At 54.1% G+C, this 13,800-nt stretch overlaps 1 protein-coding gene across 1 annotated transcript; it reads left to right on the top strand.

The window, feature by feature from the left end:
* The first annotated feature begins 1,239 nt into the window (after positions 1 to 1,239).
* ZIC5 (Zic family member 5) lies at positions 1,240 to 7,610 on the top strand. The gene is given in 4 exon segments (XM_066339772.1): positions 1,240 to 1,571; positions 1,573 to 1,636; positions 1,639 to 2,521; positions 7,127 to 7,610. Coding segments are annotated over 4 exon segments (1,734 nt in total). The 3' UTR covers positions 7,582 to 7,610.
* Positions 7,611 to 13,800: the final 6,190 nt, after the last annotated feature.

Here is a 13,800-nt window from a genome sequence, read left to right as displayed (position 1 = left end):
GCCTTGCCCAGTCAACCCCCTCAAAGGGCAGCATCCTTTGTGCCGACGGGCCAGTTTCGGCGCTCCACAAAGAGCTTCACTTTCGAGGATCAGCACACCCCGGACCCCAGGGGCGGTCCCATCGCTGTCCCCGCCCGTCCTCTACCTCTGCCCTCTTTTAGGACGTCTCCCACTTCTCCTGCCTTTTCATATAGCAGCTCGGGGCGGACACCCACCAGCCGGAGACTCACCCATTTCCCAACCTACCTCCCCCCTCCCGTTCCGACATCCTGAAGAGTCGAGGAGCATTTATGCTCGGGGCCGGTACCACTGCAGGGGTTTCATCTCTATTTCGCCGCTGCTGAAGTGGATGCAGCTGCCTGGGCTACGGCTGGCGCACCGCCGAGGGGCGTGGGGTGGCTGTCCCCACGGGATGCCCCGGGAAGCCGCCGCGGGACGAGGAAGCTCCAAAGCGGCAGCGAGCGCAGGTTCCCAAAACTTCGCTCTAACATGTGCCACTTGCCCCCCTCCTCCTCCTCGCCCCGCTCACTCGTTTATTTTCTAAAAGAAAGGAATCCCAGCCCCCGCCGTCTTCGTTTTAGGGAAACTTTGGCCGCCTTCCCCTAGCGGCGCCTTGGGCACGAGTACACACAGCCTCGGCCTCGCGTGGGTGTGGGGTTGCGCACATTGTTGCGTGAGGACGTGCTTTCCCGCCTCATCCATGAATGAACGCGGCCCTCCAAAAAAAGGAAAACGGGAAGGAAGCTGAGCGCAGAGCCGGGCAGCGGCCGTGCGCGTGGGCCGCCGCCAGGCGAGGAGAGAAACCCCCCGGCCCCGCGAACGTAAACACGGCGGAGCACCTGAGCAGGGCGCCCCGTCCGGCGCCCGGGGCGCAGAGGCAGCTGCTGCCCGGGGCTGCCGGCGGGGGGCGGCGGGGGAGGCGCCGGGTGCGCCCCGTCGGGCCCCGCGCGAAGTTTTGCAAGTGCAACTTCGGGGGGCGGCGCGGGGGGGCCCGGGGGGGCGGCGGGGGCGGATCCCCGCTGCGCCGGCGGCCTGAAAGGGAGCCAATCGCGGGGCCCCGGCCGCTGCCAATCATCGCCATCCGTCCAATCCCTCCGGCGCGGTGTCCGAGCCGTATTCCCCAGCGCGCCGCCGAAGTGTGGTGAGGGCTCTGCCAATCGCGGGCGGGCAGAGCGGGGCCAGGGATGCGCGGGGCTCGGAGCGCAGACAAAAGAAGTTAAAGAGCCGCTTAATATATACATGTTTTTGAAGGCGGGTAAAGGGAAAAAAATAACAACAGCGAGCGTAGATGGGCTTGGCTGTGTCGTTATGGAGCCCCCTTTGAGCAAGAGGAACCCGACACTGAGATTAGCGGATTTGGCAGCGGCTCAGCCCCATCCTCACCAGAACATGACAGGCTTCCCGGGGCTGGGGAACCACCACGTCCACCCCCACCACGCGGCCCACCTCCACCCCGGGGACGCGGGCGGCGACCCCGGCGGCGCCCTCACGCCGCTCGGACCCGAGCACATGGCGCAGCCCGCCGCCCTCAAGCTCACGCCCGAGGCGCTCACCGCCGCCGCCTTCGCCGCGCCCGCCGCCACCACCACGGCCGCCGCCGCCGCTACCGCCGCCGCAGCCACCACCGCCGCCGCCTACGCGCCGCCCGCAGCCGCCCTCCCGGGATACCCGTCGGGGGGGGCCGCGGGCCGGGACTTCCTCCTGCGGCGGGAGCTGCCCGCCGCCGCCGCCGCCGTGCACGGGGCGCTGGGCGAGCAGCACCCGCCCGCCGGCTCCCCCCACCTTCCGCACCCGCCACCGCACGGCGTCTTCATCTCGGCCGCCGGCACCTACGGCGCGACCGACGGGGCGCACGCCGCCTTCCCGCCGCCGCCGCCGGGCGAGCAGGGCGCGCCCGCCGGCCGCCACCCGCCACTCAACGGGCAGATGCGCCTGGGGCTGGCGGCCGCCGCCGGGGAGCTCTACGGGCGCGCCGAGGCGAACTACGGGGCGGCCGCCGCCGCCGCCTCCTCCTCCTCGGCGTTGCAAGGCTACGGCTCTGTCAACCTCAGCCTGGCGGCGGCCGGCCACGGGCACCCGCACCACCACCACCACCATCACCACCACCACCACCATGCCCACGTCGGGGCCGCGGCGGCGGCGGCGGCTGGGGCCTTCCTGCGATACATGCGACAGCCCATCAAGCAAGAGCTGATCTGCAAGTGGATCGACCGGGAGCCGCCTCCTCCACCTCCGCCGCCGCCACCGGGCGGTAGGAAGCCTTGCTCCAAAACTTTCAGCACGATGCAGGAGCTGGTGAGCCATGTCACCGTGGAGCACGTCGGTGGGCCCGAGCAGAGCAGCCACGTGTGCTACTGGGAGGAGTGTCCCCGCGAAGGCAAGCCCTTCAAAGCGAAATACAAACTCATCAACCACATCCGAGTACACACGGGAGAGAAACCCTTCCCCTGCCCCTTCCCCGGCTGCGGGAAGGTCTTCGCTCGCTCCGAAAACCTCAAGATCCACAAGCGGACTCATACAGGTGGGTTGTTCTCGGCCCCCCACCTCCCCCCGCAAGGCTTTCCTTCCTTTTTTTTTTTTTTTTTTTTTTTTTTCCTCTCCCCTTTCCTCTTCTTTTCGTCCTCTCCTACGCACCGCCGGACATGTGACTTTTTCATGAATAAGTAATTCGGCAGCACACGGGCCACGCACACACAGCTACGTACACGCACCCGGCCCCTCTGCCCTGCACACACGTGTCCCGTCCCCCCCCTTCAGCCCCCCCTTCACCTTGGGCAGCTCCCTCCCCACCCCCACCCCCTCCGCTACCCACCTCCCCACATCCCGGCACCACCGGATAAATACACCGATTAATAAATAACGCAGAGCCGGGGGAAGATGAGCAGCAGCCCGTGCGGAAGAGCGAGGAGAGGATGAGCGCTCGCCCGTCCCTGCTCCCGCCGCCCTTGGCCGGGGCACCCTGGGGGGGTCACCCCGCGTCTGCGAAGCGCTGCGCTTTGCCACTTTCCCCCGTCATGCCGAAGGACGGCGGTTCTGCTCTTCCTGCCGCTTCTATCGGCGGGGACGGAGCCGGGCGGGTGACGCTTGGCCCGACGGAGATGGGGCCGCGGGGGCTCTTGGGGGCGCAGTTCCCCTGCGCTGCGGGCGGCGGTGGCGGTGCTCGGGTCTGCCGCGACTACCGCGACTACCGGGCTGCCGCTGTGACCGGCGCTCCCGGGGCTACCCCCGTTCCGGGACTGTCCCTACTAGCGGGACCGACGCTGCTGCCCGGTGTACCCCCCGGCCTGGGCTGCCGATATCGCGGAACTACCGGGGATGCTGAGGGCGCTGCCGGGGCTGCCCGTGCCGCTGTGCTGCCGGACTGGGTAGAAATCCCGAGGCTTCTGGTGCTGCCTGGGCTGCTCCCGCCCGCGGCAGTACTCGGGGAGCGGGGAGCGAGGCGGGGGAAGGCTGTCACCGGAGGACGCTTCCCTCCCTTTGTGGATCTGAGAAGCAAACTTCAAAGCCGCCCCGACCGCTCGGCGGGGTACGGGAGGAGGGAGCAGTACCCCCGGAGAATGCCTTGGGGGACAGGCAGGGGCCTCTGGAAGGGCTTGGGGGTGTGTTTCAGACCTTTAGTATTTCTTTTTTCTGGATGTGGTTTTGGTGGGAGTTTTTTTGTTTGGTTTGGGTTTTTTCCCCCACTTTCTCCTCATTCCTCTCTACTCCCGAAATACGCATTTCCATCTGGGTGTAAAACTCTGCCGAAAACGAATGAAGCCGGGATTTATAGTGGCAGACAAATATTATTCCTTGGAGGATACTTAAGGAAGTGGAGCTGCCGTAATTGCTTTCTTGATTTATTGTTTGCTGCTCGGGAAGAGAAAAGCGGCGACCGTACAACGTGTTGTTCCGATGTAAAACCAAATGGCCCATGGCTGAAAGGATTATAGATTTTTATCTCCAGAATATGTCAGGCATGAGCCCATATGTAGCAGCGGAGCCCTGAGGGTGCCCAGTGCTGTACACCCAGAGCCGGGGATGGTGTGTGGGGAGCAGATTTCTCCGGGGGAGAGGAGGGCCGTACGGTCTGACACTTTTCCTTGTTGTTGTTGTTGTTGTTGTATTAATTACCCCGTGGAATGAGTTAGCTAGAGACCCGCGGTTTTGTCATCTATAGCCTTCTCCACCTGCCTTGATTTGAAAAACGAAACCGCACCGCGGACTTTTCTGGGCTCCCCAACTCCTTCCCCATCTCAGCTCCAAGGGACAGGCGAGAAGGAGTCTGGGAGAGGCTTGATGGGAGGCGGAGAGATTCAGCGGTAAAAAGAGCCCTCCACCAAAACCCGAATTCCTATCAGGCACGGTTTGCAGCTCTTAGATGAAGTCGAGCATTGCCTCGAGGCAATGCGTGGGACGCGGCTTCTTGCAAGAGAAATTTGGAGAAGTTTTCAGCTTGGGGCTACCCCGGGAGGGTGTCTGTGCGTGAGCCCACAGGTAAGGGCTCTATCCACGCATAAGCGCTCGATGCACCAAAGCAGCTCTCGGGGTGGGGGGCAATAGCGCCCCTCGAATGACAGCTCGGCCCATGGGAGGGCAAAGGGGACAGAAGTCTTTCCCAACGTATTTCCCCCCACGCCCTCGAGTGGATAAGGGATCCCAAACTTTCTGCCCGCTCCTATCAGATTAAGTACTGTCATTTTGCCTCCTCAGCTTTAACTTAGTCATGTGCAGCCGGGGAGCAGGAGAGGTTTACAAACTATTTGTTTATTATGGGCATTTGGCGCCCGAGGCGGGGGAAAATAATAACACCATAATCGTATCATTAAGCGATTTTCCATGTTTCTGGTAATCCTGCAGGAGGAAGAGTATTTCAGTAATTCAGGAGGGGGTTGTTGTTTGAGTAATTTTTTTTTCTTTCTTTCCTTTTTTTTCCCCCTGTTTTTTTTTTTTTTTTTTTTTTTTTTCGTTTGTTTGTTTGTTTTTTGGGTTTTGTTTTTTTTTTTTTCCTTTCCATCAAAAGCATCACCCCGGGGGCTGCATACCACCCTCGGCAGCTACTGCCCCATTTTGGGGACAAATCACTGTTCCCAGATGCCAGTGCATTCTAGCAGGAATGGGGACCTCATCCCTCCTGCAATTTTGCTATCCCCTCGCCAAAGACGATGCTCAGGATGGTCAGGCTTCCTTCCAGCGATTCCCAGACCCTCCAAAAAAAGTGACCCCAAGCCCCATCTGTGCTCTTCCCAGCCACTGGCACTGCTATTTTCAAGAGGATTTAGGGGATGGCGCCCGGCATCTCGCCCCCTTCCGTGGGTTGAAACCACCTACAAATGGTTAAACTCTGACGTGATGACCTCGTCAGCGTAACGGGGACACACCGGGACCTTCCCCAGTCCTGGACTTACGGGGAGTTTGATTGTCGTGATCTGGAATCTGGCGAGGGTGCCCACGCATGAACCCAAGTGGAAGGACACTTCCCTACAACCCTGACAGAGTGGATGCTGTTTAGTCCAGCTGATTGGAGCATTTCTCAGGGGGCTGCACTTCGGGCTCTGTGAGCCAGCAGCAGAATGTGTGAGGCTCCATTCTTGGGGTAACACAGATAGAAACTGCCCAAAACCTCCAATAGATCTGCTTTGTTTTCCCAGAAGAAGTACTAGTAATTAATGAACAGACAAAGTGACTGGAGACTTGTCTCGGGGGTGTGCAGAGGTTTTCATGCACTTAAAACTCACAAGGCACAATTTTAATTTTAATTTTTTTTCTCCCTTTTTCTTTTTTTTTTCAAAATAAACTCTGCACTTTCTAGTGTTACCACTTTGGTGGTAGGTGAGCCGATTTGAATTGAACAAATTGAGCATAAATAGGCTGTGGAGGTGTATGTTTCTATAGTAACAGCCAAGAAATTGCTTCTAAAAATAAAAATAGTTTTCTTATTTCCATTATTATTTTGATGAATAATAAATGTGATACTATCTTACAAACAGGGGGAGCAGTAAAAATCGCTTGGTGGTAGGGAGAAAATGTCCACTGAGAGAGCTACTGGGTTGTTATTTCTGAGCCCTCAGAGCAAAACACATCTGAAAATACGCATCAGCCATGTCTAAACCGAATCAAGAGTCACAATACTCATGCCAAAGATTATCAGTGCAGGTCTGTCTGTGCTGGACTCATGTGTAGCATGGCAGTGCGAGAAAAAACTTGCTGTAAGAAGCTTCGGTGCAGGGATCTGGCACTTTTTTCTTTTTCATCTGTTGTGCCAGCAATAGGCATTTACCCAGCCCTATTCGGGAACTATGAGGAAGGGTCGGTTCGGGAACTGTGGGGAAGGACACAGCTATAAGTACCAGAACATACGTGTTCCAGGGCATGCTGCGGGAGACGAGCGTGGGTGAGAGAGGTACGCCAGGCTAACCGCCCCGGGCTGATTTTCACAACCCCCTTAACTGTTAAGCGATGCGTTGAAACTCTTAAAAGTAGATCATCCGCACACGTTTATACCCAAATTTGCCCGGGGTAACCAGCTACGGTAACAGCAGTCTGCTGCCCTTGTCTCCGGTGTCTGGGTTGGTCCCCACGACTTGCAGGTTCGTAGTTCGGGCTGCGGGGTGCTCCCTCTTTGTTGTCGGGATGCTTAAACAGGTGTTACTTTAATTTCCTCCAGACTAATTACTCCCCCAGCGCAGTGCCCATTGGGAAAGGATTACGCAGGAGATGTGCCAGGCGAGCCAGGCTGCCGGCGAACGCCAGCCCTCGCAGGCAAAGGCATTGAGAGGTTTTGTTTGGGCTCGGTCATTAGAGCGGTAATGAAGGTTTCTCGTGTGCGAGGGGAGCGCCGCAGAGGGCAAACAAGGCCGGGGGGGCCCTGCTGCCGCCAGCCCGGGACTCCGGGCCCGAGGACTGCCGGCAACTTGTGACAGGCGGCAAAACGCGGGGAAAAAGTCGGAAACCTAGGGCATGTCACGACTGTCGCGAAGGGGGAGGGAAAAAGGGAAAGCGGAGGAAAAGGAGGGAAGGGGAAGGTTTAGCCCTGCCGCTCGCCCCCCGAGGCCGCGCTGCGGAAGGGCTGCGGTGCGGCGGGCGGGCTGCGGGCAGGGCCGGGCCCCCTCCCGCCGGTAACGGTGCCGTTGCTGTGTCCCCGCAGGGGAGAAGCCCTTCAAGTGCGAGTTCGACGGCTGCGAGAGGAAGTTCGCCAACAGCAGCGACCGCAAGAAGCATTCCCACGTCCACACCTCGGACAAGCCCTACTACTGCAAGATCCGCGGCTGCGACAAGTCCTACACCCACCCCAGCTCCCTGCGGAAGCACATGAAGATCCACTGCAAGTCCCCGCCGCCCTCCCCGCCGCCGGGCTCCCAGGGCTACGCGGCGGCGGGGCCCCCCGACGGCCCGCTGCCCCCCGAGGCCGAGCCGGCCGCCGAGCCGCCCCGCGGGCGCGCCGCCGCCCTGTCCCCGCCGGTCACCAACCTCAGTGAGTGGTACGTCTGCCAGGCCGGGGGCGCTCCCCGCCGGCCCCGCACCCCCTCCAGCCGCGACACCTCCCCGGAATCCGAGGAGGACGAGCCCCACAGGACCTCGGGAGGCAGAACTGCTCCCTAGGGCCGTGCCGAGCTGTGCCAAGCTGCCGGTGGCCCCGGCCCCACCGCACTGGCCCGGGCCACAGCGGCAGCCACCTGGCACGGGGGGCTGCCGTGGAAGTGCCATCAGGTTTGACTCGCGCTATTTATTCCATGTACGAAACCCTATGGTGTTTGTACGGTAACTAATTTAATTAAAGAGACTCGGACCTTTTTTTTTTTTCTTTTTTTCTTTTTTTTTTTTTTTTTTTCTCTTTGGTAAATCAAAGCATTAATAACGCCAGGCTGGGCTGTCCCAGTCACTCGAGCCGCACAATTTTGCAGGGGGATGGTGCCAAGGGAGATGCCCATCTTCCACTCTGCCTGTGCCCATTGCTCTCAACAAGAGTTAGCTGGCAAAGGCCGTGAACAGGCAGAACCCAGTCCATCTCTGGAATGGCTCTTAACTACCTTAGCTGCCACCCCAGCGCCTCCTCTTTGGCCTGGGTAAAGCCCCAGGTCAGCAGCAGCCTCCTGTCTGTAAAGCAGCACCTGCTGAAGCTCTGGCCACTCAAGGACAGGTTGCTCATCCCTTAAAATAAAATTTAAAAAATACATTTCCCCACCCCTCTTGCAGTTCAGCTCCTTTGTAATTGATGGTTTCTCTCCCAAGTCGGGGGGTCCCACCTGCACCCGGCATTTTCTCTCCAGCCTTTCTTTCACCCTTAGCCGTAACATTGTGCAAACGATTTTTGAAAGGAAAGACAAAAGATGCAGGACTCCTTTTTCACTCCTCCACGGTTTGTACTTGTATGGCTCCTAAAACGTAGCCAGAGAATAAAAGAAACACGCTGCTATTTGACAACTGTGATACTGTGATACATTTTGGATTTTTTTCCCTAAAAAACCCCCACGAAAACTCCGCGAATTTTCCTTTTCTTGGGGTTGGTGTAATTATTAATCTGATTATGATTTCTTTTTTAAAAGTTTGTCTCTCAGACGAAGATTTTGCCTCATGCTCCCTTCAGCCCCCTGGGGGGTGGGAGGGGGAGCAGCCCCCTGGGCCTGACGAGTCCCGGAGTAGGGGGCAGGCATAGAGGGATTATCTTTTTATTATTATTTTTATGTATATTATTTCATCTCTCCAACCGAGCTGATGCATGCATGCTTTTCACCACCCTCCTGAAGTGGCCTGGCAGAGTCACCTGGGAGGTGGGGACCAGAGCTGCTGGGAAGGAAGCCAGGGGTGGGGACACAGGCTGGGATCGGGGTGCCAACCTCCCCAAACCCTCCACCAACCGAGGGGCTGCAGGGCACAGGGGACACCCCGGCCTAGAGCCCTTGAGTCAGGAGCGGGGTGCAAATGAAGTAAAGAGCACTAATTCCTCCTCAGAGACCCTGAGAGAAGAAGCGGCAGCCTCTCTCCCCTCCCCCAGGGCTTGTGGAAATGTGTTTTGTGTGCCGTGAATGGTGGATGTCGTCTTGTCATTGTTAATAATGTGAATGTGAACGCGATTATTTTGTACAGTCAAATTAATTTATTTTCTGACATCACCCTTTTTTTTTTTCTTTTCTTTTTTTTTTTTCCTTTTTTTTTTTTTTTTTTACTCCCTTGGAACAGTACAGAGCACACCAAAGAATTATCTTATTAATTTTGGTGATAGATTGTTGTTTATGATGATGTGGTTTGTACAAAAAAAAAAAATCATTATATTTTTCAGCTTACTTGAATGAACGATGTAATGTGAAACAGACTCTTCCTGCATGTCGTCCGTGCGGTGTGTTGGTGCTGATAATATATAAATATATGTATAGTTCATAGAGATATTATATTATTAGTACAGTGCATGGTGCTGTCACTCTGGAAGCCTTTAAACATTGTCTTCATATTGTTGTGTTGGATCTAAAGAAGCAGGCATTACTTTGAAAACAAACAGAAAACTTGAATAGAAAATAATTTTTTAAAGTTCATTCGATTTGCTTTTTATTCGTTTTTCAAAGCGCATTTGAATAAATAGAAAATAAAGTAAGGTATGAACTTTTTAAAAAATAATTTATGTAATGTAATCTTATTAGAGATATATTGGTGCTGATTTATAAACAAACTTATTTATGCATTTTTTTCAACAACAGATTGCACTATACATTACAACACGGCAGGGTTTATAAACTATGGCTCGGGGGGATATATCACTATTTTTATGTATTTGCTACACGTAGGGTCACACACTTGCCCAACATTTTTATGACACATGATACCTCCTAAATAAAATTTTAAAAAAGCTAATTTTAAATTTTTCATCTCTGTAAACCCCATAAAAAGAAAAGAAATTATCATGCAAATGAATAAAAATATTATTCCTATGTATTGCATGTGCCTTACTAACAGACAAGGGGCAGAGACAGACCAAAACAACCCCTTTTCCCCCCGAGGGTCAGCAGGTAGATTCAGATCCAGCCACAACCTCACAGCTCTGCAGGAGCCGCACCATGAGGTGTTGGGGGCGGCTGAGATACTCCGGCTTTGCCCAGCGAAACGTGTCAGTAAATAGGGTTCTCCTTCGGATTTACCAGCCAGGTAGAGGAGGGATGCTCCGGGCAGAACCAGCCCTGCCTCCCCCGAGGCTGCGGGCCTTGCTCCTGGGGGTGTTTGCCGGGCTGAGGGTGAGGTGTGGGCAGAGGATTTTGGGGTGCCTGGGCATGATGGAGCAGCTGGGTGCTCTGCTGCTGGCATCCCGTGCACAGGGGGAAGAGAGGGAGGGACAGACAGACAGAGGTAAGACACAGGCACAGGTCAGATGTTTATACACATGACATTCTTCATCTCTCTCAAGAACAGCTAATCAGAATACCAAATCCATTAAAATGTTTGTTTCTGTCGGGAAAAAAAAAAAAAAAAAAAAAAAAAAAAAAAAAAAAAAAAAAAAAAAAAAAAAAAGGAGAGAGAGAGAGAGAAAAAGATTCCGGGCAGTATTCTCCTGAGGATACTCGTGAGTTAAAAAGCACTGCTCGGCCGTAGAAGCGAAACCGTATCCCAGAAGATGATTCTGAAACAGAGTGAGGTCAGACAAGAAACAACGCCAGGAAATCACTGGAATGAAGGAGAAGAAAACCTCCGAAGTTTTCAGAAGCTGAGTGAGGACTGGTTTCTCATTTCGAGAGAGGAAAACTGAGTAAAACCAGTGAAAAAAATCCAGACAGAATAATGTGTCAGCATCCTCCAGGATTATTTCTCCTTATAATTTTCTTTTTTAAATAAAATAAATAAAATTGGCCCAGAGTGATTGCACCTCCCACCCTGTAATTTACCAGTGCTCGAAAATGACTGGTCAAAATGTCAAGAACAGTTTCACCAAAAGGTTAGAGTGTTTTTTAAGTCAGTTTTGTTAAATGTGGTAAAGGTGAAACAGGTTGCAAAGAGTTGTTTCAACCAGAATGACAATAACCAACATACGAAGCAGAAAAACACTCATAAATGAGGGCTCCAATCAATGGGAAAACTTATAGCTCCCTAATGAAGTTTCTTGTGAAAAGGAGGGCGACACAAAGCCACTGAGACATGAATCATTCATGGGAAATATAAAAGATAAAAGATATCTGACAATGAGCAGAACCTTGTATAGAGTGTCTAAAACAAGTTTCCCCTTCTTATTTTCTGCTTCCCCCCCCCCTCCAACCTCCCTCTCCTAGTGTTCCCTGCCCGCCCTATAGAGTTAACATTGACCAGTGCACGTCCTGCCCCACTTCAAAGTAATTTAGCCCAGAACGGAAGGCTTGGCGCTTGGACAATCTTCATGGTGTGTTAGGATTTCTATGGCAATTGGCAAGCAAGACGTTCCCATCTGAATATGGCTCAAAGAAAGCCACTTATTGACACCGAGTTGGCCATCATCAAAGACTTCATCTTTTCCTAGGCGAAACGTGGTCCTAGCAAACACTGTTTAAATCATCTACCTTTGTAGTCGCGGCTGGGAGACATCTCGCCACACACTATTGCTGGCGCTCGGCCCTTTAAAGCGAGAGCGGCGGTAGCGAAGTTTGAAGGGACTAAGAAATTTCGGGAGTGTGGGAAATGGCATTGCGGAGAGGGGGGCTGTGGATATGGATAAGAGGGGGAGTTCTCGGCGGAGAGTCTCGGGACTGCGCCCCCCGACGCAGCCGCCACGGGCAGGGTGTGGGATGCAGGGCAGGGATAGGCTGCTGCTTTGTTTTTCAAAGGATGGGTGGTGGGGAGAACCAAGGATTTTCAGGGGCTTTCTCTGCGTGTTTCGTGCTGCTAGAGATGTCGCCAGGGAGTTGCGAGGTGCTGGCAAGGATGGACTGTCACACACTTCCCCCCCCCATCCCCCCCCCGGCCCTTCTCCCGCCGTCACCCCGGAAAAATATTTTCAGGTAGAGCAGAGCAGGAGGGATGAGGAGTGCGCTGGAATACACACTCACACTCCCCGCGGACACACGCGCTCCCCCCTGGCTCGGACACCCAAACGCCGGCGGGGCGCTGCCAGCGCTCCCCCCGCATCCCGCGTACCGTCAGCGCACACAACCACGCTCCCGCATTCACACACACACCACGCAAGTGCCTAATCAGGCAGGGAGAAGTTCAAAGGCAGGTTCTTTGAAATTCAAACTACTGCTTTTATGGTACATCAACATGGAGCGTTAGGATTGCTATGGCAATGAGCGCAGCAAAAGCAAGCTGCATTTGAAATAGTCCACCTCGATTCGAGACACTCTATTAAGATACAGTTGCATTGACCTTTAGTTTCATGCCGTGTTAGCGCAGTCAATTTTCACTTCATCAGAACGTCTCATATTTTTTGGCCTCTCTCCCAACGACCCTTCCCCTCCCCCCCCCCCCTTTTTTTTTTTCTGGACTCCCCCCTCCCGAACTTCAGCAGATAAACAAATAAGCGAGGAAGAAGCTCCATCTTCAGCTCTTCTCCTCTTCTGCCTCCCTCTTCTTTTTTTTTTTTTTTTTCTCTCCCACCTAAGTACTTTTATTTGCAGAGCGATTGTTCTTTGTTTATTTAATACAAGTACTGTGTGAATGGTGAAAAATAAACACGATGAAAAATAACCAAACAGATGATTCCGCCAAGTGAAAAAGCCCGGACTTAATAAAAGTGCGAAGCAGTCACCGTTGAATGAGAAATCCTTTGAAGTGGAACTTATTATAGGAAGAATACTTTTTGGTTTCCCTAACGACGCTGCTGAATTGAAAGGGCTCGCCTTTGTCAACGATTTGTTCTCCTTTGCCGGGATGCCCGCAGAAATTACTTACATGGGCTGCCTTAACATGCAGCCTGCAAATCAGTAACTTCGCAGCTCAGACTCGCAGACGCCGCTCTTCTAAGGACAAAAAGAAGTCAGGAGGAAAACACCCCAACCTTTCACTCAGCCTCTTATTTTGGGGGGTGAAGGGGGGCGGAGGGAGAAAAGAGGGTTTGGGACGAGGGGGGGAGGCGAGTGTGTCCGTGTCCCAACACCCCCCAGCCCCCGCCCCCCCGGCCCGCCCCGCCCGGCCGCACGGACCCGGAGCGGGACCGTCCTCCGCTCCGGCCCGGCCCCGGCGGGAGCAGGGGGGTGGCGGAACTCCTCCGGCAGCACCGTGTCTCTCCTTCCCCCACCCCCGCTCCCCCTTTTTTCTCCTCTGCCAAGTGATTTTCCCAGGCAGAGACATATTTAATAAGGGTCGTTTATTACGAAGGCGCTTTGAAGGGTCGCCCCTGAAGCCCTGTGTCCATTTAAAACATGGAGGTGACACTTAAACCTCGTTTTAAAGGAGCTCTGGGGTAGTTCAATGAAAGGCAACTCGTTTGTCTTATGAGCTTGGAAACAACCTCCCTTCTTCTCCTTTTGACCACATGGCATAACTCAAAAACAATAGTTCAAAAGTAAAATGGCATCGTGGTGTTCAGCCTCAGACAGGCACCCATCTAGCAGGAGAGAAAAGGGATAGTCCATAACACAATGTGCTTTTTGTGTCCGACTCTGTCACAAGGATTTCGTTGTTTGCTTTAGAGGCTGCGCCTGTTATACTTTCTTGAAAGTGCTTGTGTTAAACAAGAGTTATAAGTCATCCAAAACAACAAACATTTTGATTTTCTTTGCCTAAAGGGTTTTCCCTGGCCATGGGCACCGTGAAAAAATAATGTACTTGCTGAGAAAGGAGCACCAGTAGTAGCATTACAAGCACAGTGCATTAAATATTGAATGACACGAGGAAAAAAAAGAACTTGTCGAGGGGCACTCAGCCTTAAAG

The sequence above is a fragment of the Sylvia atricapilla genome, chromosome 2 (genome assembly GCF_009819655.1).
Source record: "Sylvia atricapilla isolate bSylAtr1 chromosome 2, bSylAtr1.pri, whole genome shotgun sequence".
NCBI lineage: Eukaryota > Metazoa > Chordata > Aves > Passeriformes > Sylviidae > Sylvia > Sylvia atricapilla.
Note: the sequence above shows the minus strand (reverse complement) of the source record. Positions and strands in the feature narration are given on the sequence as shown.